At 38.6% G+C, this 26,263-nt stretch overlaps 1 protein-coding gene across 4 annotated transcripts in view; it reads left to right on the top strand.

Moving 5' to 3' along the window:
- The first annotated feature begins 19,967 nt into the window (after positions 1-19,967).
- The window catches only part of GOLIM4 (golgi integral membrane protein 4), a 78,531-nt gene continuing 72,235 nt past the window's right edge, over positions 19,968-26,263 (top strand). For all 4 annotated transcript variants that reach the window (XM_047785990.1, XM_047785982.1, XM_047785972.1 and 1 more), the window contains exon 1: positions 19,968-20,159. In XM_047785990.1, coding sequence (XP_047641946.1) covers positions 19,973-20,159 — 187 coding nt within the window. In that variant the 5' untranslated portion in view covers positions 19,968-19,972. The remainder of the gene's footprint in view (positions 20,160-26,263) is intronic.

Genomic DNA, 26,263 nt, shown 5'->3' with positions numbered 1-26,263 from the left:
ATGGACTCTGAGGGAATTCTAGCTATCAAGGCTCATATGTCTAATAAGCATCAAAAAATTGTGAGAAAAATATAGTGGCATGAATAGTATTTTAGTTATAATTATATCTATATTAAACTATATCAACTTATTTATTAATTGTCCTAAAATCATCCATACTTCTGAAGCTTTTCTGCTATCATGTGCTGGCCTCTAGATCCTATTCTTTAACATGTCCATGGCAGTCCTTACAGTGTTGACTGGTCCAGCTGAAATCAAAAGTAGCAAAGGTAGTTTGAATATGGAAAAGATATGATTGAATAATAAGAGACACTTTAAGGGCCCGTACATTCTACTCAGAGATGGCAAATGTGTGTAAGATAATATGGACATTTAGAGAATTCATGAGGAAGCACAACAGTGTCTAGAAGGATCTAGAGACGTATACGTATATATACACACACACACACACACACACATATGTATTTTCAGCTAAGAAGAGACAAAGGATGATATTTAAATATTGTTTCAAATCTCTAACTTCAATTTTAAAACATTAGTGTTAAAAAGGCCTAAGAGATCATCTACCTCATTTTCTTCATCTTACAGTCATCTTAGTCATCCCAGGTCACTCTATTAAACTACCATAAACTAGATGCCTTAAACAACAAACATTTCTCACAGCCCTGGAGACTGGGAAGTCCAAGATCAAGTTACCTGCAGATTCAATTCTGGTGAGAGCTCACATCTGGTTTGCAGAAGGCTGCCTTTTCACTGTGTCCTCACGAGGCAGAGAGAAGGCTCTGGTGTCAATTCCTCTAAATAAGGGCACCAGTACTATAGGATTAGGGCCTCACCCTGATGACTTCAGTGAACCTCCTCATAGTCTTTATCTCCAAATAGAGTCATAAGTGGGTTAGGGCCACAATATATTAATTTGGGAGATACAAACATTCAATCCATAACAACAGGCATATCACCAAGGGCAAGAAAGGTGAAATTGCTTATTCAAGGTCACAGAGTGTGCAGTTGGATGGAGGTGGGCAAGCCAAAACCGGAAGAGCTCATGGTTAGGACAGGAGCCTAGATGTGGGTGAGCTTGGAGAAGAGGGACTTGACCTGGCAAGATTATGCTCTTAGAGAAAATCCTCCGCCCCGCTTTCCTTTCCTGCCTTCCATGGCCTAGGTGTTCATCTGAAACTACATCGCCAGCCACTTAGTTTCACTCTAAGTGTTCTCACTGACAGTCCAAAGGTTGGTGTTTATTTTGTTTTATTACTGAAAATTAGCACATCAGCCAATAGTAAATCTCAGTAATTCTTTACTCATCTATGTTCAACAGTTAAAAAGACATGCCCTTTTATTTATTCTATTGCATGATGAGAAAGGATCTAGAGGATTTTCATCTGCTTTTTTTCCCTTTTGCATTTTTTTTTTGCATTAAAATTCTGCATTCTTCAAGGGGAAATGTAACCAGAAATGTATATAAACAAACTAAAGTTTTCATTTAAGTGACACCACTAAGGGTTTTTTTCCTATCCACTACCCATAGCTGTTTTTTGTTTTTTTTTTTTTTAAGTAATTTTGGAACTCAGTATCATCAATATAATAAAATAAAGGCACAGGGCTGGTTTGTTTTGTGGCTCCTCTGCCTGAAAGGTGTCTTGTCTTCTTACTTTTTCTCCTAAGGCTTGGGCTTTGAAGAAAACAAAGTAGTTCTGGAGTTTCTCTTCCTTCCCCAGAGTCATTATTATCTAAAGAGCAAAGAAAATAAAGCAGAATGTTGCTTCATTGCCATACTTCTCAGTCTTTCATGCTTGTTTCATCTTCTGGTAGTGGTGGCATTGTTCCAGGCCATGGGGAAAATAGGCTCTTACATGAAGTGCTTAAGCAAAGAGTAATTTATTAATCCTAACACAGAAGAGTACATAGAAGCTAAAAGAAATAAACAAAAGGAAGAAGACCTTTAGGCACACTCACAACAGTAAAGCCACTCTTCCCCCAAAGGCCACCCTGAGAAATAGCATTTTCTCTCTCAGGCCCTTGTCTCTAAAATGTCACACCTTCTACTGCATTTTCCCAGGGCCCCAGTTTATTCCTAGGTGAAATGTGTCTTCTCTGGTCTATCACAATGGAAGATTAGAATCAGAAGTATATGAGATGGATGATTTCCTGAACTCACCTCAGACATAACTGCTCCTTGAAAATTATCAAATTTGAAACTCATTTAGCTTTCCAATATAGAAATGCATATCTGGTGATTTGCGTCTGGTCAGTCATTGAGAGAAAATTAGCCCAGCTGGTTTTCTTCTCAGATATCAGACAATTATCATTTTCCACACAAAATTTTCTGTTTCAACACGTTTTAAGTGGAACTCTTTCTAAAGTGCATAAAACATTTTCACAACTCTACCAACAGGGCAAACCCAACATAGTTTAATTTGCTACTAGTCACAGGATTATCAAAGTGGATCCTGGTCTTCCAGATTAAGACACTGCTTTGTCAAAGAGCAATGTGGTCTCTTCTAAGTGAACCGTGGCAAGCCAGGCAGCTGCTGGGGAGAAGGGACTCCTATGAGTCTAGGCCAATGGTCATCAGGTAGACACTTGGCATCGGGACCTTCAACTGACATGACTATTCTCAGAAGTTCTGGGAAGGAGTCCTGTCTAACTCCTTCAGAGTAAAGACTTGACATGAGACCACAGTTACACCCAGAATTACAGATGGGGCCATGTCATGACTCTGTGGGAAGTTTGCTTCTTTACTTGGCTTGTGCTCCACAGTATGTCAGTATGTCATTTTCTACTCACAATTCGGTGAAAAGAGAACTTCTCTGAGCTCCTCTCTAAACACATGAATGCAATGCAAAACCTAGGCTTCTGAGGGCCAAGTATAACTGAATAAGGGGCAGAGGAATAAGATGATCTATCGATACTTTACATAATACAATCCAAAGAATGTACTCCAGCTTCAGGCCTATGGCTAATTCAAGTAAATGTAATCATGGCCACTTGAGTTAAATTGATAATTAAAGGTTATAACCATGTCGTAAAATACCAAAAAATAATTTAAGCTCAGTCATAGTAATAATTTTTCTAATTGGGGTAAAGTTGCAATCAGTGTTTGAGAAAAATTACATTTAGGCTATAGGTCCAGGATAGATTCAAAAGGCAGAAATTGGCAAACCAGAGAACTATGAAAAGATCATTCGAGCAGTGCAGAAAAAAACTGGACAGTATGATAGAAAGTAAAGCAGATATTTGGGAGGCATTTTGAAAAAAAAATTAAAAGAAAGAAAGGCAAGAAAGTAGAATTTTGTCAATCTCTTATAAAAGAAACACATGCCCTGGGACATAATATTATTTAGGTAAAGAATAAAGGAAAGAAATTATATTTCTTTTGAATTGTTCCCAATGACATTACTGCTGACAGTTATATAGGTCGTTAGAGTTTACACAGTAATTTCAAATTTCCATTTGGATATAGATATTTTTTGAAATCATGAAATTAAGCAATGACCTAATCTTATATACAAAGGTAACATCTAAAATACAGATGTTTTTATTCATCATTTATGATAGAATACAACTTAATATTGTAATGACAAACTTTCATGTGTTTATTTGGATCAGAAAAGAATGGGCAGTAACAACACCAACATGTCTAAAAGCAAACTTTTCATGTATTATGGATCTTATTTCTTTCTGGATCTCATTCTTCTTCAAGGACCTCATTTCCTACTTTCCTCTTCCCATCCTTGATCTTCCCTTTAGCATTTTAGAAAAACATTCTTTAACCTATTTCCATCATGGGTCATCTCTTCACTTTCCATCAATCTAAGCTGCTGACAAGATAAGTATATGGTTCATATCTCTTTGCACTGGTACTTTGCAATCCATCCCACCTCTGCAAGCGTTTCTCCCTAGAGATAACCCAAACCTCTTATTTGCTATTTCTATTAGACATTTTTCGTATTTACCACATTTGACCTCTTCGCAGTGGATGATAGTTTTGGTTCCTGGTCTCATTCTGTTATTTTGCCGCTGTGCCCTTGACTTTCTCATGCCCTTTCATGTTTATAACCCTCCAGGGTTTCATCCCTCACCCTCTACCCTTTCTTTCTATACTTACTTTCTCTGGAGGAATTTCATCCTTTCTTTCTAAAGCTTATATACTGACAGCAGTCAATTCTGTACCTCCATTCCAAGCCCAAAGCCATGTATTTACAATCAGATGTCCAAAGATGCTCACAAAACATGTGAGGCCCTGAACTTCTTACCAGTACTTCAAGTCTCTTCTTCTTTCCATATTCTCTTCAGAAATTATGGATACACCATTCATACAAGGATCTAAGGTAGAAAAGAGAATTGTCTTTGATTCCTCTCTTCATCCTCCATACGATGGTTAATTTTATGTGTCAACACAATTAGACCACAGGGTACATAGATACTTGATTAAATATTACCTCTGGGTGCATCTGTGATGGTGCTTCTGGGTGAGATTAACATTTAAATTGGTAGACTGAATACAGCATATTGAGCAAAAGATATTTTCTGTGGGGCTGCATGTTTGCCATCCTTCCTGCAACTATATTGATTTTTCATAGGGATTCTTCCTAACAACCCTCATTCACACAAATCCTTTTTTCAAGGTCCCTTTGAGGATTCCAAGTTAGGACAACCAGTTTTAACAGTTGGTTAATGTCTTTATATACCATTTACACCATAATTTATTTAACTATTTCCCAATAGTTCAGCTTTTAGATTGTTTCTATTTTTCTCTACAATAACTAGCTTTGCAATGATTATCTTTGCATGCAAAAATGTTATCTTGAGTTCTAGATTACTTTCTATGGATAGATTCCTAGAAGGGACATTACTAAATCAAAAGGCATGGATATTTTATAGTGTTTGATCCGTATTGCCAATTTGCTTTCCAGAAAATGTGTACTGAGTCATAGTTTCCTTTGCAGTATATCTTTTTAAAAAATATTTTTACCATACTAAACAACTCAACAGCAAAAAAGCCAACAACCCAATTGAAAAATGGGCAAAAGATCTGAATAGACATTTCTCCAAGGAAGATATACAGATGGCCAACAAGCACATGAAAAATGCTCAATGTCCCTGATTATTAGAGAAATGCAAATCAAAACTATCATGAGATACCACCTCACACCAGTCAGAATGGCCATCATTAATAAATCCACAAATAACAAATGCTGGAGAGGGTGTGGAGAAACGGAAAGCCTCCTGCACCGTTGGTGGGAATGTAAGCTGGTACAACCACTATGGAGAACCGCATGGAGGTACCCTAGAAAACTATAGATAGAACTACCATAAGACCCAGTAATTCCATTCTTGGGCATATATCAAGACAAAACTTTCCTTGAAAAAGACACATGCACCTGTATGTTCATTGCAGCACTATTCACAATAGCCGAGACATGGAAACAACCCAAATGTCCATCAACAGATGATTAGATCAGGAAGATGTGGTGTATATATACACAACAGAATACTACTCAGCCATAAAAAAGAACAAAATAATGCCATTTTCAGCAACATGGATGGAACTAGAGATTCTCATACTGAGCGAGTAAGTCAGAAAGAGAAAGACAAATACCATATGATATCACTTATACCTGGAATCTAATATACGGCACAAATGAACCTTTCCACAGAAAAGAAAATCATGGACTTGGAGAATAGACTTCTGGTTGCCAAGAGGGGAGAGGGAGGGGGTGGGATGGATTGGGAGTTTGGGGTTAATAGATGCAGACTATTGCCTTTGGAATGGACTAGCAATGAGATCCTGCTGTGTAGCACTGGGAACTACGTCTAGTCACTTATGATGGAGCATGATAATGTGAGAAAAAGAATGTGTACATGTATGTGTAACTGGGTCACCATGCTGTACAGTAGAAAATTGACAGAACTCTGTAAACCAGCTATAATGGAAAAAAATAAAAATCATTATATTAAAAAATGTTTTTACTATACTAAGACAATCTTAATGTAAATTAAAAAAAAAATCGTGGCACAATGGATTAAGGACCCAGTGCTGTCACTGCAGCAGGTCCAGGCACAGCTATGGCAAAGGTTTGATCCCTGGCCCAGAAACTTCCACATGCTGTGGGTATGGCTAAAAAAATTAAAATTTAAAAACTTGCTAATTTTATTAATTAGTATTGTTTTCATTCCTTCAATTACTGAGATTAAATATTTTCTCACATATTTACTGTTTATCTTCTGTTTATAAACCTTGCAATTTTAATTATCCTAGTGTTTCTTTAGCAATATACATGCAATCATATAACTTAAAATTGTTAAATCTGTGTAATTTATGCATTCTATTTAATCCATGCAAATACCCTATCTGCTTTAAGTTTTTAATATTGTTTAAAATACAATTTTGATTTTCAAGTAATCCAATACATTTATTTGTTTTCCATTGTGATTTCTTCTAATGCTTCTCTACTTAAAAAGTTGAACTACATTTAAAATCAGATAAATTTTATCTTACATTTTTCTTGAATTTTTTCTCTTTCCTATATCTCTCTTTAACATTTATCTTGTGAATCCCTCTGTTATTTACTTTGACATACGGCAGAGATCGAAAATAGATTCCATCTTGCGTGCCAAGTTTACTCACTCACTCCATAAAAATGTATTCAGTGTTTACTATGTACCAGGCACAGTGCTAGACATGATTGTTAGAGGCAAATGTTGAGAGGGATACTGAAGTCACATTTGAAGTCACTCACTGGGAAAATGCACTTAACTGACTGCCAAAGGGGGGAAATGTGTGGACTGGCAACATAGTGCTGAGAATTTTGCCCTCTTTTTGCAGGGTGTGCTATCAACTCACTGCTTACAGAAAAACAGATCTTGTAATCACAGGATATGCTCAATAACATTAAATGTTGCAAGTGAGTAGAAAGCATCACTGTCCTGAAGAGAATAGATTTTCATGAGTAATTAAAAATACCCAACTTTATCTCATTTAACTACTTAAAAGTAATAAGATATAGCAAGTGATTTTTCTGTAAGTATTTTAGCATGGTTGTCATCACATTGTTTATACAATTTTACATTCTTCCTTTTCCATCTAACATTATGAAACACTTGCATTTGTCATAGTTTCTTAATAAACATAATATCTAATAGTGATACACAAAAGGTTTTAAACGGACCAATTATTCTTTTCAAAGCAGAGTTAGTTGCTTTTCTTAATAAATACTTTGTACAGATTCCCTATTTGAGATATTATGAGACAATCATGGCCATCTTTTCAGGCGTACATATTTAATCCAAGTGATTTAAGATAAGCACACTTTTCCTTAGGTCCTCAAGCAAATCTCTTTTTTGATTAGCCAGGCAATGTTTTCCATATTCTTTTTGGTAACTCTTAACATCATTCATTTCATAATTTATTGAGCCTCTAAAATGGAAAAGTGATCTATAATAGGACATTGCCTTGAGAAATAATATTCCATACATTCTAATATATGTAAATGTACCATTTTACATCCTTAACCTATTCTTTCTACAAGCTCCTTTCCAAATTTTAAGTGTATCCTAATCCAAAAATGAAAACAAAGACTCCAAAAGCAAACTCTCTCTCAACCTAGTTTCTTTCCCCACCCTATTTATCCTCCTTCTCAGCCAAAAATAGCAAAAGCAGGGTCCACTTACCTTAATTACCTATTACCCATTTATTCTCTAAGTAATCTTCCACCACACCCCTATTCAGTTAACTTCATGGCCTTGTTTAGGTTTTATTTTAACTTGTCCTTCCTGTAGCTCTATCAGTAACACTCTCCTCTCTATTCAAAGCATTCTCTTGCCTTCCACTGTTACTTCTCTCACATACCTTGTTCGTAATCACCAATTCCTCCTTTTATCTCATGAGCATTTGAATGGACAGTAGAAACTCTTAACTCCAGCTAACTAATTTCTGGATCACAGGAAGCAAAGGCTCTTCCCTGCTCTGTAAACGGTTCCTCTCCCACCACACTGCAGGGCTGCAGACTCCTAGCACAAAAACCAGTCTCCAAACCAGCCTGTGAGCACCTACTGAGCTTTATGCTCCATAGAGGTAAATAGTTTGTTCTAAAAACTGTATGCAATCACACTTGTTATTTTTATTATGTAATTTAATCAAATATTATGTAAACTAATGAGATATGAGAGTAAAAAAAAGAGTTGTTTCTATGAAAATTAATATATGTGGTTTGGAAAAGCTCCATTGTGGCTGGCAGGTTAAAGAAAAACTGCACTCAATTTAGGTGAAAAATAAAGCCAAGAAAAAAAATTTTCCAATCTAGACATTTATTACATCAACCTAACCATGCACATGTCTTTAAGTTCTTGCACCACTCAACAAAGCTGAAACAGTAATCTAAATGGGAGCTTAAAAGACAAAGCCGAGCTCCAACCAGTAACAAATCCACATACAAAGCAAAGACCTTGGCACCACATCAGGAGAGAATTAAAGGAAAGTAGACTTATATGTTTTAAGATGTTCATGTTGTTTTCCCACTTGTTTTCTGACTCTGCTGATTAACCTGTACCAATTGTCCAAAAGACCTTCTTTAGAAATATCTTGATTACATCATGAGGCCTCTTCTTTCCTTGTTCCACTGTCTGCTTGAAAAATTTAATTTCCAACCAGAGCTTCAGGTTAGCCTTTAAACAAATAAGCACTATATCTGCAAGCTCTTCACAGAGGGGTCCATGGTTCATCAAATCCCCACTACCTGCTGCCCTCCTTGCTGTGTCTTGCACACTGTAACTCCACCAAACGTTGTTTTTTGTCTTTCTTAGGGCCACACCCGCTCCATATGGAGGTTCCCAGGCTAGGGGTCTAGGGGTCTAATCGGAGCTGTGGCTGCCGGCCTACGCCACAGCAACGCAGGATCCCAGCCATGTCTTCGACCTACACCACAGCTCACAGCAATGCTGGATCCTTAACCCACTGAGGGAGGCCAGGAATCAAACCTTCAACCTCATGATTCCTAGGTGGATTTGTTAACCACTGAGCCATGATGGGAACGCCTAGATTCCATGTTACTGCAGCTGTGGTGTAGGCCGGCAGCTAGAGTTCTGATTCGCCCCCTAGCCTGAGAACCTCCATATGCTGTGCGTGCAGCCCTAAAAAGACAAAAAAATAAAAGAAAAAAGAAAAGAACATCCCTTTGTTTTGAAGTCATAATTTACCCTTTCTTAATAATTAAAGAAGCTCAATTGATAATTATAATTGGAAATTATCATTTTTAATTGGGTAGCTCAAGCTAATTTTTTTTAAAAAATCAACTATCGTTTCCCTGAAATGTACAAACTAATTTAGATGGACAGTGACAAGTACCACTACAGCTTTCAATTTTATATAAATGAAGTCTGAGGTTTTGCTAATCTCTTGAATCCTGTGGGTTTATTCTCTCTGAAGCAATTTCCTCTGAACTAGGTAGGACAGGTATGATTCTCTCTTCCATTTTACAGATGAGAGAATTAATGGTTCCTGACTTATCCATGACCTTATAGTTCATGACTTAAATGTGATTTATACCCAGGAACTAGGCACCTTGCATCACCTTTTAAATGACCTTAAACCTCTTTATAGTTGGGTAGGAGAATCATGAACAAAATGGTGAAAAGTCAAACCCTTCGATCCACAAATATCATTCCTCTTCTCACCAGGCTGTCTAGGATTATGCCATTAGAGTTCGGCTTTTTAATACATTTTACAAATGTAAAAAATCTGTAAAATGTTGAGAGAAATTCTTGAGAGAAATAGTAAGTTAATAATTCATTCTTTAATATCTTTCTATTAACTAATATATCTAATTTGCTTTCGTTTGATTTAGTAACTTCTTGAAGAAAAGGAAAGGACAGTTATGGGCATTTTGAGAAAGAATTGTTTTCTTCCCTTTTTAAAATCTTTAAACATTGAGGTTTAATTGACATATAATATTATGTTAGTTCAGGTGTACAATAAAATGATTTTATATTTATGTATACTGTGAAATGACCATGGCAGTAAAAGTCTAGATATCATCCATTACCATCCAAAGTTACAAATTTTTTCTTGTGACAAGAACATTTAGGATTTTCTCCCTTATCAATGTTCAAATAAATAATACAATATTTACTGTAGTCATCATGCTGTACATTACATCCCCATGAAATTTATTTTATAACTGGAAATTTATACCTCTTTAGCCTCTTCACTCATTCACCCACCCCACCTCCAACCTCTTCCCCTCTAGCAACTACAAATCTATTCTCTGTATCCAGGAGTCTGGCTTTGGGATTTGTTGTTGTTGTTCATTTCTTTTATTTTTTTAGATTCCAAGTGTGAGTAAAATCATATGGTCTTTGTCGCTGATTTATTTCACTTAGCATAATACCCTCAGTGTCTACCAATGTTGTCACAACTGGCAACATTCCATTCTTTTTTTATGACTGAAGAGTATTCCAATATAGATAATACCACATCTCTTTATCCATTTATCAGTGAACACTTAGATTGTTTCCATATCTTGGCTATTATAAATAATGCTGCAATGACAGTGGGGTTGCAGAGATCTTTTCAAGTTAATGTTTTTAATTTCCTTCAGACAAATACCCATAAGTGGAATTGCTAGATCATATGGTAGTTCTATTTTTAGTTTTTTGAGGAACCTCTGGACTGTTTTCTATTGGCTGCACTAATTTACATTCCCACCAACAATGCACAAGCATCCCCTTTTTCTCCACATCTACGTCAACACTTGTTATTTCTTGCCTTTTTGATAGAGCCATTCTGAATGGTGTGAAATAACATCTTATTGTGGTTTCCATGTGCAATTCCCTGATGATTAGTGATGTTGAGCATCTTTTCAGGCGTCTGCTGGCCATCTGTACCTCTTCTTTGGAAAAAGGTCAAGTAAGATCCTCTACCCACTTTTTAATTAGATATTTTGCTATTAATTTGTGTGAGTTCTTTATATATTTTAGATATTGACCTATGTCAGATATATAATTGACAAAGACTTCTCCCATTTCATGAATGGCATTTTCATTTTGTTGATGTCTCTTTTCTTGGATCGAAACTTTTTAGTTTGACATAGTCCCACTTGTTTATTTTGGCTTTTGTTGCCTTTGCTTTTGGAGTCATATCCAAAAAAATCATCTCTAAGACCAATGTCCAAGCAGTTAGGACTTATGTTTTTTCTAGAAGGTTTGTGGTTTCAGGTCTTTTATTCCAATCTCTAATCCAACTTTGACCTAATGTTTGTATATGGCATAAGACAGTGATCTAGTTTCATACTTTTGCATGCGGCTGTCCACTTTCCCAATACCTTTTATTTAAGAGACTGTTCTTTCCCCATTGTGTATCCTTGGCTCCTTTGTCACAAGCTAATTGATCACATATTCATGGGTTCATTTCTGGGCTGTCTATTCTGTCCCACTGCTCTTCGTCTTTTTATGCCAATAGCGTACTATTTTGGTTACTATAGTTTTGTATACAGTTTGAAACCAGGGAGCATGATGCCTTCAGCTTTGTTTTTATTTCTCAAGATTGCTTTTGCTATCTGGGATCTTTTGTAGTTCCATACAAATTTTTAGAATTGTTCTATTGATGTTTTGAAAGAGATTATAGTGAATCTGTGGATTGTTTTGGGTAATATGGACATTTTAATGATGTTAACTCAATTAATCCATGAACATGCAATACCTTTCCATTGATTTGTATCTTATTCAAATTCTTTCATCAATGTCTTAAATGTTTCAGTATACAGCTCTTTTGTCTTTTTGGTTAAATTTATTCCTATGTATGTTTATTCCTTTTGATGTAATTTGTAAATGATATTGTTTTCTTAATTTCTCTTCCTGATAATTTGCACATTGATTTGTACCCTGTAATTTTACTGAATTTTGTATTAGTTTTAACAGGTTTTGGGGGGGGGTTTGTGGAGCCTTTAAGGTTTTTTACGTATAAAATCATGTTGTCCACAAATGGTGACAGTTTTCCTTCTTTCTTTGCAATTCGTACACTTTTTATTTCTCTTTCTTACCTAACTGCTGTGGATGGCTAGGATTTCCAATACTGTGTTTAATAAAAGTGGCAATAGTGGGCACCCTTCTCTTGTTCCTGATTTTAGAGCTGGAAGCTTTTCACCTTTCAGCATACTTTTGTTTTTTGAAAGGTGTTTGATTACTGTTTCATTCTCCTTACTAGTAATCAGTCTATTCAGAGTTTCTATTTCTTCATGATTCAGTTTTGGAAGAGTGTATGTTTCTATTAATTTATCCATTTCTTCCAGGTTCCCCAATTTGTTGGCATATAATTGTTTATAGTAGTCTCTATGATACTTTGTTTGCCTGGGTATCATTTGTAATTTCTCCTCTTTCATTTCTGATTTTGTTTCAGCTTCTCCATTTTTTTCTCAGTGAGTCTGTCTAAAGGTTTGTCAATTTTGTTTATCTTTTCAAGAACCAGGTATTAGTTTTACTGATTTTTTAAATTCTTTTTTTAGTTTCTCTTTAATTTGGGTTTTTTGCCATTCTTTTTTTTTAGTTTCTATTTTGTTTTTGGCCATGCCCATGGCATGTAGAAGTTCCCTGGGCCAGGGATTGAACCTGAGGCACAGCAGTCACAACGCTGAATCCCAAACTGCTAGGCCACCAGGGAACTCCTATTTCATTTATCTCTGTGCTGATCTTTATTATTCTCTCCCTTCTACAAGCTTCTTTGGCCTCCATTTGTTCTTTCATCCATTATTTTTTCAAATAAGTTTTCTGCCCCCTTTTTTCTCTTCTCTTTCTCAGACCTCTATAATACAGCTGTTTTTCTACTTGATATTGTCCCATAGGTCCATTAAACTATCTTTGCTTGCTTTAAAAAAAATTATTTTTTGGCTGCTTTGTTTCAGTGAGTTCTACTACCCTTATTCCAGGTTTCTGTTCTGTTTTTTCCTTCATCCAGCCTGCTTTTGAACCCGTCTAGTGTATTTTTCAGTTCAGTTACTGTATTCTTCAGCTCTGTGATTTGTTTGGTACTTTCTTATATTTTCTCTTTGTTGAAGTTTTCACTGCGTTCATCCACACTTCCCCTCAGTTTGATGAGCATTTTTATGTCTGGTTCTTTTGAACTCTTTATTAGATAGATTACTTACCTCCATTTCAGTCCTTTTTCTGAGGTCTTGTCTTATTCTTTCATTTGGAACCTATCTTCTGATTCCTCATTTTGCTTGACATTCTGTGTTTATTTTTATGTATTAGGCAAAATAACTACCTCTCCCAGTCTTCAGGACTGACCCCATATATGAGATAAACCTTTTTTCTTCAACATTGTCCTAGCTTTTGGCTGTCTCTCAAATATTTTGAACATCTGAGCAGCCTGATTTATTCTTGACAGGACCCTTTTATTGAGGGTGTACAAAGACCTATCGGTGTTCCAAAGAGAGAAATCTCAGTCAGTCTGATTGGAAGCCAGACCCTCAGGCAGCATCTTTCAAAGAATGTAAATACATACAGTCCTATTTGACCTCATTTGTAAGCCCTACTGGCTTCCAGAGCAGGAAGTGTCCCATGAGTGACAGTTGCAAAAACTGAAGCTCCAGACAAGTATATAAGCTCCTTTTTGGAGGTACTGGTGAGCTATATCGAGGCCAAGGGTGAGCACAAAGATGGTTGCTCCAGCCTACTTCCAGAGAAACCCCTATAGCCTCTAAATGTGTGGCAAATCTGAAGCCTGCTCCTCAAGCTGATGTTCTGGGACAAGTAAATAGGCCTTTCCCACATGCAGACTGTGCGTGTATTTCAATCCGATGTATGTGCAGTGCTCTGGGTGGTGGTAGCCTGCCAAGAACTGTCTCTCTAATTGTTTCAATACGTGGGGGCCCAGAAATGCAAGCTCCAGCTATCAAAGCCAGGCAATCAAGGTGCATTTCTTGTGTTTCTGTGTGGACCATGTTCATGTACATATTTACAGAGGCAGCAGGAAAGTACAAGGTCAGAGCATGCCCACCAGCTTTACTTAGGCAGTAGAGCCCATAGGGCTGGGGAGTGTTGTTTTCTGCAAGGGAGTGGGAGAGCATAGGCATGGGCACACCCTTAGGCTTTAGTGGGGAAGCTGGAGGGGTTGTCAGTGTACATGCCTCAGGTGCTAGCGAGATAGAGGGAGAGTCCAAAAGAGGTACTCACCACTGCCTCCATGCCCAGAGAGAGTTGCAAACAGGCCCTTGACCCTCTAGCAGATGCTTTAAAATTAGAAAATGGACCTCCTTCACATACAGCCTAGGGGCTTTTCAAGCCACTGCTTTTGTGCAGGTCCGAGGGGTTAGTGTACCTCATGCGGTATATGAACACTTCACTCCTCAGAGCAAAGCTCCATGTTTGTGACATTCCCCCTGATTGTGAGTCACTGTGAAGGGGTGCAGTTTCTGGCGAGGTGTCTGCCTCTCCCACCTCCCTCCATGTGGCTCTTTTATCCTTTCTTGTGGAGGAGCTGTTCAGCTAGTTTTCAAGTCTTTTTCAGAGGGAATTGCTCCATGTGTGTATCCATGTGTCCATGGGAGGACTCAGGATTCAGGAGTAGGAATTCAGGATCTTCCTGTATGACCAACTTGAACTTCCTCTCAAGACTGTGGAAGGATTATTTTAGATTAGCATACTTTATCTTCAAAAAGGAAAGTCCAATGTATGTATGTGGGTGGGTGGTGAGAAGCGAGGGGCACAGTCATAAGTGAGGATTTTGGGAAACCAAAGGTGACAACTAGATGTTGGATGCCAGGATTTGGATTGAACTAGAGGACAGAATGAAAAGGAGCAGAGTAGCCCAAGACAAATGTTTCTATTTCACAATTTTAATTTAAGCCGAACTTAATACTGAGGTAACTTGATTCTTCTTATTTATTTGAAAGTTTGCTCTACTTTATTTCTAAGTAAAATCATTGATAGTCCATTTATTTTGACTCAAAATGTTCCTGGAAAATAGAGCATAAATAATGTTTACGAAGCACATTGTGATTTTTGGAGGGAGGGAGTAATAGTTCTGAAACAGAATGTTGAATAACTGACACAGGACTCAGCATTGGATACATCATAAATATGTCCTGGCATGTTTATGACTTGCAAGAGTCACCACAATTAAAAAGTTACTATGAGGTTCCTGTTGTGGTACAGTGGGTTAAGAATCTGACTAGTATCCATGAGGACACAGGTTCCATCCCTGGCCTCTTAGTGGGTAAAGGATCCAGCGTTACTGTGAGCTGTGGTGTAGGTTGCAGATGCGGCTTGGATCTGCTGTTGCCATGGCTGTGGTGTAGGCAGCTGCAGCTCCTATTTGACCCCTAGCCTGAGAACTTCCATATACCATGGGTGCAGCCCTTAAAAAGCAAAACAAAACAAGAAGTTACTATAAATACCTATCATATAACATATGATATGAAACTATATTTGGCTATGGATAAACCAAATACCTCTTTTATATAAATGATTTCAACAAACTATGCATTTAGCGAAGAACAGTGAAATGTATGTTTCACTGGGCACTGATCTTTTCCACAGTCCATCCTCTTATCTGAAGTTCTTGAGTTCCTGAAGGCAGTGAGCTAGTGAAAAGCTGCCTGAACTAGGCAACAGAAGATTTGGGAAGTTCCCTTCACTTCTGTCTCACACATGCTCCCTTTCCATTCATTCCAACATTTTATAAAACTAAAATATTTTCTAAAATTCATACATTAGCTATAGTAAAACTTAAGCAACAAGTTCAAAATGATCACACTCTAAACTGGAAGAATTTAGAGTGTGTTGGATGGTCCAACTTTAGAAGGTTAACGTTGAAACAATAATTTCTGTTTATTTAGTCTAGCTACACATCTCATGGCAAGTAGGCCCTTCTAAAAATTTCCTCCATTATCAAAGTAGTCTGTGTTTACAAATATTGACTTGTGGTGCTGATGGTCTGGTTTCTCTTACTGAAAAGCGTTTTACTTTTCATCTAATCATCAACTTTCCCCTTTACTCTTTTGTAACTCCTTAAATAGTTCAGTTCCCCAGCTGGGAGCTTAGAGACAGACCAAAGCAAGGCAACAAGACACAAGCAGTGGAGTTTCTTGTGTTTAGCCACAGGCTTACCTTGTTAATCTACTAACATTTACCACCAGGTCATTAGCAAAATCGTATAAAAAAGAGTGATAAAACATCTTTCACAGAATCCTCAAGATAACTTGAATGTATTCCTTCACCCCTCAGAACAGTTCAGGTGTAGATGGCCTGTGCTAATTAGGTGACAGCCAAGAGGTAAAGAGTGTTTCCCTATAGAGAAAAAAGAAGTGAGTTCATTTCAGCAATTTTCACATGAAAAGGTTAAAACTGGTTTATTAATACTGAACTGCCATTCAAAATTTTATTTGCTTATTTTAATTGAGGTATAATTGACATATAGCACTATGTTAGTTTCAGTTGTACAACATGATGTGATATATGTATTTATTGTGAAATGAACACTACAATATGCCTAGTTAACATGCATCACTACACCCTAGTCACACCTTTTTTAAACAATTATTTTCCATTGCCTTAAGTGTTGATTTCTCTCACAAATAAAAAAAATATTGAATTCAATTTGTATTAAAAATATTTCAATAAAAAATTTACAGTAGGATCCTCAAAATTATTAGTCGTCTATTTTTATAAATTAGCTGTATCCCTCAACTGTATTTTTTATGACTTTCACTATTTTGAAAATATAGGTAACGAGGATTCCCAAATGTTACTTTAGCCCTTTCACAAATGTAAGACCTTGAATTTCTTTAATTTCTTCATGCCTCAGGAATAAAACATTAAATCAATGAAATTCCTCAAGATTTACAATTTTAAAATTATATATATTGTTAAATATATGGCCTATGGAAATATTAATATATAATACTATTTTTTAAATGCTGTTTTTAAAGTTAAAATAGAACAAAGGACCTAGCAAGACCGGTATGAATAGCTCATCTATTGCAAGCTCTACCCAAAGGCAATGTTATGTAAATTCAATTTATAGGCCTTGGATAACTTCCTCAATGTTGGCCTTTGAAAAGCTCTATACTGATATTTTCAAGAAACTGGCAGCATACTTCACCTTGGGAAAGTAATACTATAAAGACACTGCCATTAGTGATTTTATGTACTTCTACATATCCTTCTTGAATTTGAAATAATGGATAAGTTCAGGTAATAATTTTTGTTCTCTTTCAAATTTTATGACTAAAATATTGAGTTGTGTTTTATGACCTACATTTATTATATTCTGTAGAGTCAGCCAGCAGCTTTAGGCAAAGAATACCTTTGGAGTTTGATGGGAAGGAATCAGAAGTTTAAAATGAGTAATCATGTATTCTGGAAGCATAGGAATTTTCCAAAGATTCTGAAAAGCAACCAAATACTACACACTGTGTAATAGAGAAGCAATAATTTTCCAACTCTATATACAATTTTTTTTCTTTTGTGGCTAGGATAATTATCTATTCATGTATACGCCAGGACTGTTGCTATAAAACTTAATTTCTTCCAGAGCAGTTTTGGCAGGTTTTTTGGAGGAAGAGTTTGTTTAGCAAAATATACACTGACAGCAGTAAGGAATTTTTAGTTATGAGGAATTCTGACAAGGTTGAATTATTGTCTCAAGAGTCACGCTGAAAGAGTAAAATTTAAACAGTGGTAGATTCAATAACAAGCAAGGCTACACTGTATTTGCAAGACAGATTAGAACATTAAAACTTTCTATCTTTTTCTCTTTAAATTAGGTTATTTTAATGGACCAGATATAATTTCCTAATATAACTTTCTTTATTTTATAAGAGAAAGAGATGGAAAAAATCAGGATTCTGAACTGGATTATAACCTTGTCGTACTCCTAGCTTTCTAGAAGGTCCTAGGGTTATCACAGTGCATTGATAAACTTTGCTTTTTATATTTACTAATATGTGAACCTAATACTTAATCTGGTTGTGATAAGTTAGATAGTATATTAGTAAACGAAAGCATTTAAAAAACAATGTGAGTTATCACTTATTAGAAAAAAGCACATGCCAGACACACTTAGTTTTCATGGTAGTATAAATGCCCCAGGCTAGCCAGGTTGTAAAATTCGGTTCATTTTATGGCTTTTAGTATCAGAGTCCATCTAAAAAATTCTGCACAAGGGGCTGCCTTTATGTTATTTTTGTGACTGAACAGAGCTAACCTCATTTTGAGTACTTGCCATTAGTGATGACTAAAATCGGTTTAGAATATCTTTAAAATTATGCAGTATGCGATAAATTCCATGACACTATTGAGGATTTAAGAAATAATTTACTTTTCTAGAATTTAGGTCAGGAGCAGCAACAACATTATCATTTATGCACAACCTTGAATTTTTTCCCTTAAGTACACAGAAAAAATGCACTATGGATTTTCTTTGAAGAGGTTTGTAGTTTTTATGCTTATTTTACTTGTTTTTACATAGGAAACTTTTGCTGGCCTTTAAAATGTAATTTAGCAATATACCTGATGTATTTTTTCATCAAAAATAAATAAAATACATATAAACAACAAATACATATGACAAAATGAAGGCATGGCCATTTCAGCCTGTAAGACTTGTTTTTTAAATTACTCTATTTGCAGCCAAGGGAAAAATATGAGATCATTTCTTTCCCCTCTGCCAAAGGCAAGCTGATTTCCCCAACCCACGTGGACAGTTGAGCGGTGTGTCTAGAGTGCTAGCGCGTTCAAATCTCAGGACTCCTGTCCTGCCATCTGTGAGCACACACGCATCCACATTAGTACACTGAACCCGGCACGACTCAGTAGGTACAGGCATCTCCGACTCACTACCAAAACTGTGCTGACGATGTAACTATCTCGTGTGCCTGCCCACTGAATATGGACAGAAAAGGGTGCTCGGCAGAGGGTGCACAGTTGTTTCCATCCATTCTCTCCCACTTCAGATACTGTACTCTTCTCCCCAAGTGCGTTCCGAGTGAGGAATCACAAATACACATGTTCCCGTGCGCACACACACGTGCGCACCATCTCTCCCAGCCGCAAGCCGGGACTCGTGTCCCGCGCACCCGACTTCCCACGGCTGGCCCCGCCGCCTCCCCCCACCACCCGCACTCCACGTGTGCGCACTAGGGCGCCAAGCGACCTCGCGGCCCAAGGAGCCCCGTGCTCTACCCGGCGCTGGAGGGAAGGCGAGGTCCTGGGGTCGGACGGACAAAGCGGGCGTCCAATCGAGCCCGGCATTGCCTCCCCGAAGGGAGGGAACGGCGGCTCTGACGGGCCCAATGAACGGGGAGCCCGAGTGGGACTTCCTCCCGGAATCCCGTTGGCCAGAATTGCAGGGCCGTGGGTGACACGTAAGTTGGGTGGGAGGTGGCGGCGGCCGAGGCTCGGCAGCCCCATCAGTGACACCGGCCCGCCTTCCCCTAAACCCGGCTGGGGCAGCCGGCCCCCACCCAGCTACTCACCCCTGCGCGCCGCGCGCCGAAACGCTCCTTTTGTTGCTGCCCCTGCTTTTGGTGGCAACAAAGTCGCGCAGTGGGAGCTGCTGCAAGCGGGCGGGGAGCGGCCGGGGCGGGACTCTGAGCACTGCCCGGGGCAGCCGGGCCAAAAAGTGGGGAGGAGAGAAAAAGGCAGGCGGCGTCTGGGGACCGCGTGAGGACAACCCGCTCAGAAGTATGCGGAGGGCCCCCTCCCGGGCCTCGGCACTCGCGGAAAGCCAGCCTCGCAAAAGTTTGGCAGCTGCGGCTGCCGTGGCGGCGTCGATGGCTGCGCGCCCCGCGGCGCGAGGAGGCTGAGCGGGCGCCACTTCCCCTCCAGCCCCGCTTTTGTGTCTCGAGTCTCCTCATGCTGCGTCCAGCCACCTCCTGCGGCGGCCGCTGCTGAGGCGCTCGCTCGGACGGGCAGAGGGGCGGAAGGGACAGCGGCGGCGGGGACGGCCGCGGCGCAGAGTCCCGGCGGGACTATGGGAAACGGGATGTGCTCCCGAAAGCAGAAGCGGATCTTCCAGACGCTGCTGTTGCTGACCGTGGTGTTTGGCTTTCTCTATGGCGCGATGCTCTACTATGAGCTGCAGACGCAGCTGCGGAAAGCCGAGGCGGTGGCGCTCAAGTACCAGCAGCACCAGGAGTCCCTTTCTGCCCAGTTACAAGGTACGGTTAACGGGACGCGCGCGGCCGGTGGCCAACTTTGCCCCGCGCCTCCCGCCTCGGCTGGAAAAGTGGCTTTGGTGAGCCGTTGGCACTGTGGGCGCCACCTCTGACCTTCAGGGACATCAGAAGCTAGGGCCGCAGGACCCCGGAGTGTCAGAGATGACAAATCGCCACCCTCCCTCTTCTTCAGGCAGTTACATTAGAAATTGGCATGCAACAACCCTGTCCCACAGGGCTTTGGATGGGCGGGTACACAATGAATGTTTTACCCCAGCACTTGTCAAAGGCCCAGCTGCAATCTGGGTATACAAACCAAGACCCCTGCCTAATCTCCTGCCAGCCCATCCCAGAGGACAGGGTTTCCTGGTTTCTAGGTATTTGCTTTCCAGTTGACTTTGTTAGTAACCTAAGAAATGGGGAGTTTGGCAGCACAGTTTGAAAAACACTGTGCTGTTTTTTCAAGGGAAATTAAGCCATGATCCGGGGTCCAAACTAATGGCCCAGTCGAATGGAGCCTAGACCTGCTGGTTTCTCATTTCTTTTAACTCAGTAGTGTGACTTTAGAGATGTTGGATGTGTTGAAAAAGTTCACTATCTTGCATTTACGTTTTTGGAAAAAGAAAAAAAAAAGGTTTATTTGTCTTCCTGAATAACTTATTTTGTCCTAGAGAGGTAAGTAGGGGTGTGTGTGTGTATTTTACAGTTAGCCTTGAGAAGCCCAAGAGGAGGAACATGGTTTTTCACTTTGCCAGACATAGAGCAAACACAATGTGACAAGATCTGCAGAAAGACTTAAAGCTCCTATCCCTCTATTTTAGAATCCCATTTAATGTAAATTTCAGGAACATAAATGATGCATGACGGCAAAGTAAGCACTATATGTGCTTCCTAAGAGCAGAATCATCTTGTACATATTTTTGAAAGCTTTTTCTTGTACTTGTGGTTAGTTTTCAGCACTTAATGCAGCCCTCTCCCCAATCAAAAAAAGTAATAAGAAAGAGCTGTGAGTAGTGAAATGTTGACAGTATTTGCTGATAATGCAAATACAGCTTATTTCATATTACTAGGAAGATACAAGCTGGATGGATGTTTCTGTCAGTGTATACTTTTACAAATATAAAGCAGATGCCTTTTTGTCACTTTAGCTACTTCGAATGTTTTCTAGTAAAAAAAAAAATATGAGAGAAAATGACACACAGCTGATTCTTGGTCTTATTTGCTCTTCCCATCTTAGAAGGGAAGTATTTTTAGCTTACTAAAGCTGTGTAGCTACAGGCAGTGAAAATATGTGAACTGGTCTTGGCTTGAAAGGAAAACCTGTTTCGATTCAGGCTTAGGATAAAATTTTTTTTCCTTAAAATTTTTGAAATTTACCCATAAGTTAAAATTTTTCTTTTAAATTTGTTGGCATTTGCTCACGAGTTATTGTTGGTATGCAAAGTATGGCTATTTATTTACTTGTTAATTAGAAGACACCAGTGGGTTCCCTGTGAAGTTTGGAGCAATTAGACCAAGGAGAAAACTTGCTGTGCAATAACAGTACAATGGCAGGACAGGATTTTCTCACATGTGGCGGGAAGGGTGTATATAGTGGATCACACAAGGTTGGTGCCTTGTTCTCTTAGTTTAGGAGACTCAGAGCAGTGCTGTCACATCTACCAGTATGCTACCCTCCGCACTGCATAGTGCCTGACACATAGGAGGGGGAGTGAATGTATATATTTATTCAGTCAACAAACAAAATTGAACTGCGGTGAGAAAATAATCTCAAGCACTTTTGTCTGCTTTCTCAGACTTCACTTCCCTGTCTCTGGTTGTTGAAAAAAAGTAATAACAGTGACATAGTTTGCCCAGGTAGCACATTGCCTCAGCTCCCAGTGCTAGAACTCATTGACTGTGGTCATGATTTCTGAGTCATGGCCTTTTATTAACAATTTTCCATTTAGAAAGTCAATCTCAGCATCTTTTCTCCTTTTATTTGCCTTCGTCTGGTGGTGGTAGTGGGGGAGAGGAGTGGTAAGTGGTAATACAAAATCATTAAAATATGCCACATTTACTTTGCAGCAGGAGACGGAAAAGTGTTGCAGCTAGTTTGAGTGGCCGTACAGTCCATTTCTTAATTTACTCTTTTGCCATTTCCTCTTGAATTGTGGTGCTGCAACAATTACACTCTGATTATGGGTGAGGAATTATTTCCCAAGCAAGTTAGAGTTTCGTCTTTCTTTACAACTCTTTTTTTCACAATTGACTTCTATTCTGTAGCATTTATTTTGGCTTTCACATCTGCAGGCCATTTAATGAAGATTTTCTGACAGTATGCAGCTTTTGCTTCCCTTTCCCAATGACAAATGACATTTTACTCGGTAGCACTATGTGCCACCTGCATAAATTTGTTTTTAGGACATCAGACTCTCCATTCTTAAGACTTGTTTAGTTACCTTATATCTATTGACCCGGCTTGGATTAAAATCAGAGTTAATTATGAGTGGCCTTCTTTTAAAAAACGCCTCTTGAAAAACTTTAGTTTGGCTATGTAATCTGCAAGTATACGTTTGTTAAATGAGCATATTTAGGTCATCTTCAGTTTAATAACGGGTTGTATACCAGGCATTATTCTGAAAGTAGGTTATGTCCAATTCCAAGTGTATTTTAGAAGAGAACAGTTCTACAAATAGGAGATGGTGGGGATGATATGGAGAAAGTTTAAGACTAGCAACCCTCTCCACTAAAAACAAATCTCCACCAGCCTACCTATCTTCCACCCACAGTGTACCTTAATTATACTGAGGAGCGGGGCAGAGGTTATCTCTGGTGGCAGGGGCGGTAGTAACAACCTTTGACCACCTCAGTGTTTAATTAACTTAAATTAAAAAAAAAAAAAATGCTTTCAGGGCCAGGCACCATTCTGGGTGACTATAAACAGTGGTGGCTTTGACTGCCCATTAGAATCACTGGGGCAGCTTCCAGGCCAATTAAGTCACAATCCGTGGCGGTGGAAGCCACCTGGCAATCTCCCCAGGTGATTGCTGTGTGCAGCCCAGGTTGAGAACCACAGCTCTGTAACCTTAAGACTGAGCCCCTTCACACATTTACTTTACCTGCTTGGCTGCAAAGACATTTGAGGTCTTTGCTTTTTTTTTTTTTTTTTTTTCCTTTACCCCTGCCACATTTTGTGTGATTGTAGGCCTCATTTTTCTTATTTATATAATGGAGACTGGAATGACCTATTTCATAAAATACCATAAGGATAAAGTAATACCTATAAAGCTCCAAGCACATACCAAGTAGCACATAATATGGTTCCTTCAAGATTAGCTGTGGTTATCATCAGGCTCCCTATTTGAGATGAGATATTTGATCTCTTTCTCTTCCCAGATTTGCCATGGGTAAAATTTTGAAATTGGCAGAATTTGTTTTTATAATTAGCTCTGTTCTAAATTATACCTAGATGAACATCAAAGGAAATAGATAGACTGGTGTAACTGAAGTACTTTACTCTGGAGAAGGGACCCTCCCTGACAATTTAAATTTAGAATTAGAGTCTGGTTACTAATTAACTCTCTTATGTCAGTTTAGGCAAGGCTGTGAGGGACAGAGGTAGGCAGTAGGCAGTAACTTGGTGCAATAAGATCTGGAAGAGGAATGTAACTATTTAGGTTTGTTTTTGTTTCTTTGTTGTGTTTTTTTTTTTTAGTAGTAGGAGCAGTCAGTCCCTCATTCCTAAAACACTGTATTACATTATTACCACGCTCTTGGTTTTCCCAGTGATGACCAGAAACCATCAAGAAAAGATTCATATGATACTTCCTATGCTCCTATTCCTGATAAGTGCATTACAGTTATTTAAAATAAACAGGTTTGGTGCTTCTAAGGGTGACATGGTTATTTAAGTCACTTGTCCTTTGCATTGAGTTCGCCTACACGTAGGATGGCCCATTCACCTGAGCATGAACACATGACCTTGTATCTGGTTGCTTCTCTGTTTTCAACCTCCCCTGAATCTGCTTTAAAAAATAAAAATGTCTCCTTTAGCTCAGGGCCAGGTTTTTAAAATTCTTTCCTCTCCAGTGCCAGGTGCCTGGCATGCAGTATGTGCTCAATAACTAGTAGGTCTAACCTATGTGATATTTTTTCTGCCTATGAATGTGCTCATATATGGTGGGCAGTGAAATGTGGTGCTTGTGGGCTGAGAAGTCAGCGCCTGAATTTGACGTCTTGCTGTCTTTTTTTTTAACCAGTTATGTGATCTTGGGTTACTTAACATCTCTGTGACTTGCTTTCACCATATGTAATAATCAGGATAATAGCGCATATAATAGGTTGTCATAGGATCTGTAGTGTTAGTGGGTATACAATGCTTAAAAGGGTGAAGCTTACATTTTGAACTATTGGAGAACCTCACATACAACAGAGTGATTCATGGACCTCAGTCATTTAATCCAACAACCACAGGCAAGTGCATAGTAGCACTAATTTTCAGGTGCAAAGTTAGGACTTAGAAACATCAATTAGATATTGTCTATTAAATGGACATTTTCACTGAAGTACATACATCTTACCATTAAAAGAGGAAATTTATCAAGCTGTTTTTTAAAAAAATTCTATTTTAAAAAAGGACGAAATAAACACTCTTTAAGATCAGTTTTATTTGTATGCAAAGCCCTGACTTAAAATTTGTTCCTTCAATAAAAGATAAAAGCTCCTAGATAACTTTTGAAAATATGAATCAATCAAACCCTCTGTTAAATATATATGACTTGCACAAACATGTATGATTCCAACCTGCCTTAGTCATTGGACTTTGCCAATATTGGTTGACCAGGGAAGAGAATCCCTCATTATTTGTGAGTCCTTTGTTTAAGTCCCAGATAGAGGACCCAGATAGGCTATACAGTTTACTACATACAATTAGATTAGAAGCCTACTTAACTTTTTAAATTCCCTCCTGCCTTACCAAGGGCTGGGGTATAAGACCATGTTTTAGAGACTTAAGAAATGAGTGAATTGGAGAATGAAGACTGAAGCCGGGAATGAAAGTACAAGGGATCTGAGAGAAACTAGAAGATGAGAGAAAGAGACAGAGACTAATAATGGTTTCTGACATTTCAAAGCGTAAGATTCTTGCCCGTGTCTTCGTGTTGTGAAAAGAAAGAAACAGAATAATGAAGGGGGAGTGGTTTTGGCATCAGATACTGTTTGAATGCAACTCTGGTGTTTACCAGTGAAGTGACCTTGAGTAGGAAGATAGCCTCTCTGAATTTCGATGTTTTCATAGTTTGCTGGGGATAACAATGTCTATTTTGCACACTTGCACAGACTAGAAATAATACATCTGATGTGACTGGCACGAATCCCAGAGGGCATCACTACAACATTTCCTGGGTAACCAGGACTGCTGTTGCAGGATTAATGTTGGGCTGCTTTTTATTTTGCCTACTATGTATTATATACAGCAGGTAACAGAGTTATTAATTGTGACCAAATGCGGCTCTTTTCAGAGCCATGGCCCAACTTGGCTAAAACTTTTATTCAAGACACTCCCTCTTCTATCTTCTCCACCTTATTGACCCTTTTTTGGTATGCTCATGGTAGCAACCAAGAGTTGCTGGTTTTCATTTTAACAACTAAGTGTTCTTATTTTATCACTGAGGACAAAATGTTTTTGCTACTTTTGCCAGTCAGTGGTTTGTGGGTTTTGTAGCTTTGTTTGAAAGTGAAAGTTAATATAACTTTACTATGGAAGAAAAATGGCCAACTGTATTTTTTTTTTTCTTTTAAGCCATTCTTATTTGAATAAAATTTATTTTAATAAGATTTTTTCTCTTTTGCTTTTTAGGTCTGCACCCTTTGCATATGAAAGTTCCCAGGCTGGGCTCAAATCAGAGCTATAGCTGCCAGCCTACGTCACAGCCACAGCGAAGCCAGTTCCCAACTGTGTCTGCGAACTACACCACAGCTCATGGCAACGCCCAGATCCTTAACCCACTGAGTGGGGCCGGGGATCAAACCTGCATGCTCATGGATACTAGTCAGATTTGTTACCATTGAGCCACAACAGGAACTCCTTGAAAATTTACTTGAAGGAATTATTTTAAATATATACC

Source organism: Phacochoerus africanus, chromosome 1 (assembly GCF_016906955.1).
Source record: "Phacochoerus africanus isolate WHEZ1 chromosome 1, ROS_Pafr_v1, whole genome shotgun sequence".
Lineage (NCBI taxonomy): Eukaryota > Metazoa > Chordata > Mammalia > Artiodactyla > Suidae > Phacochoerus > Phacochoerus africanus.
This window is presented reverse-complemented; position numbering and strand designations above follow the sequence as displayed.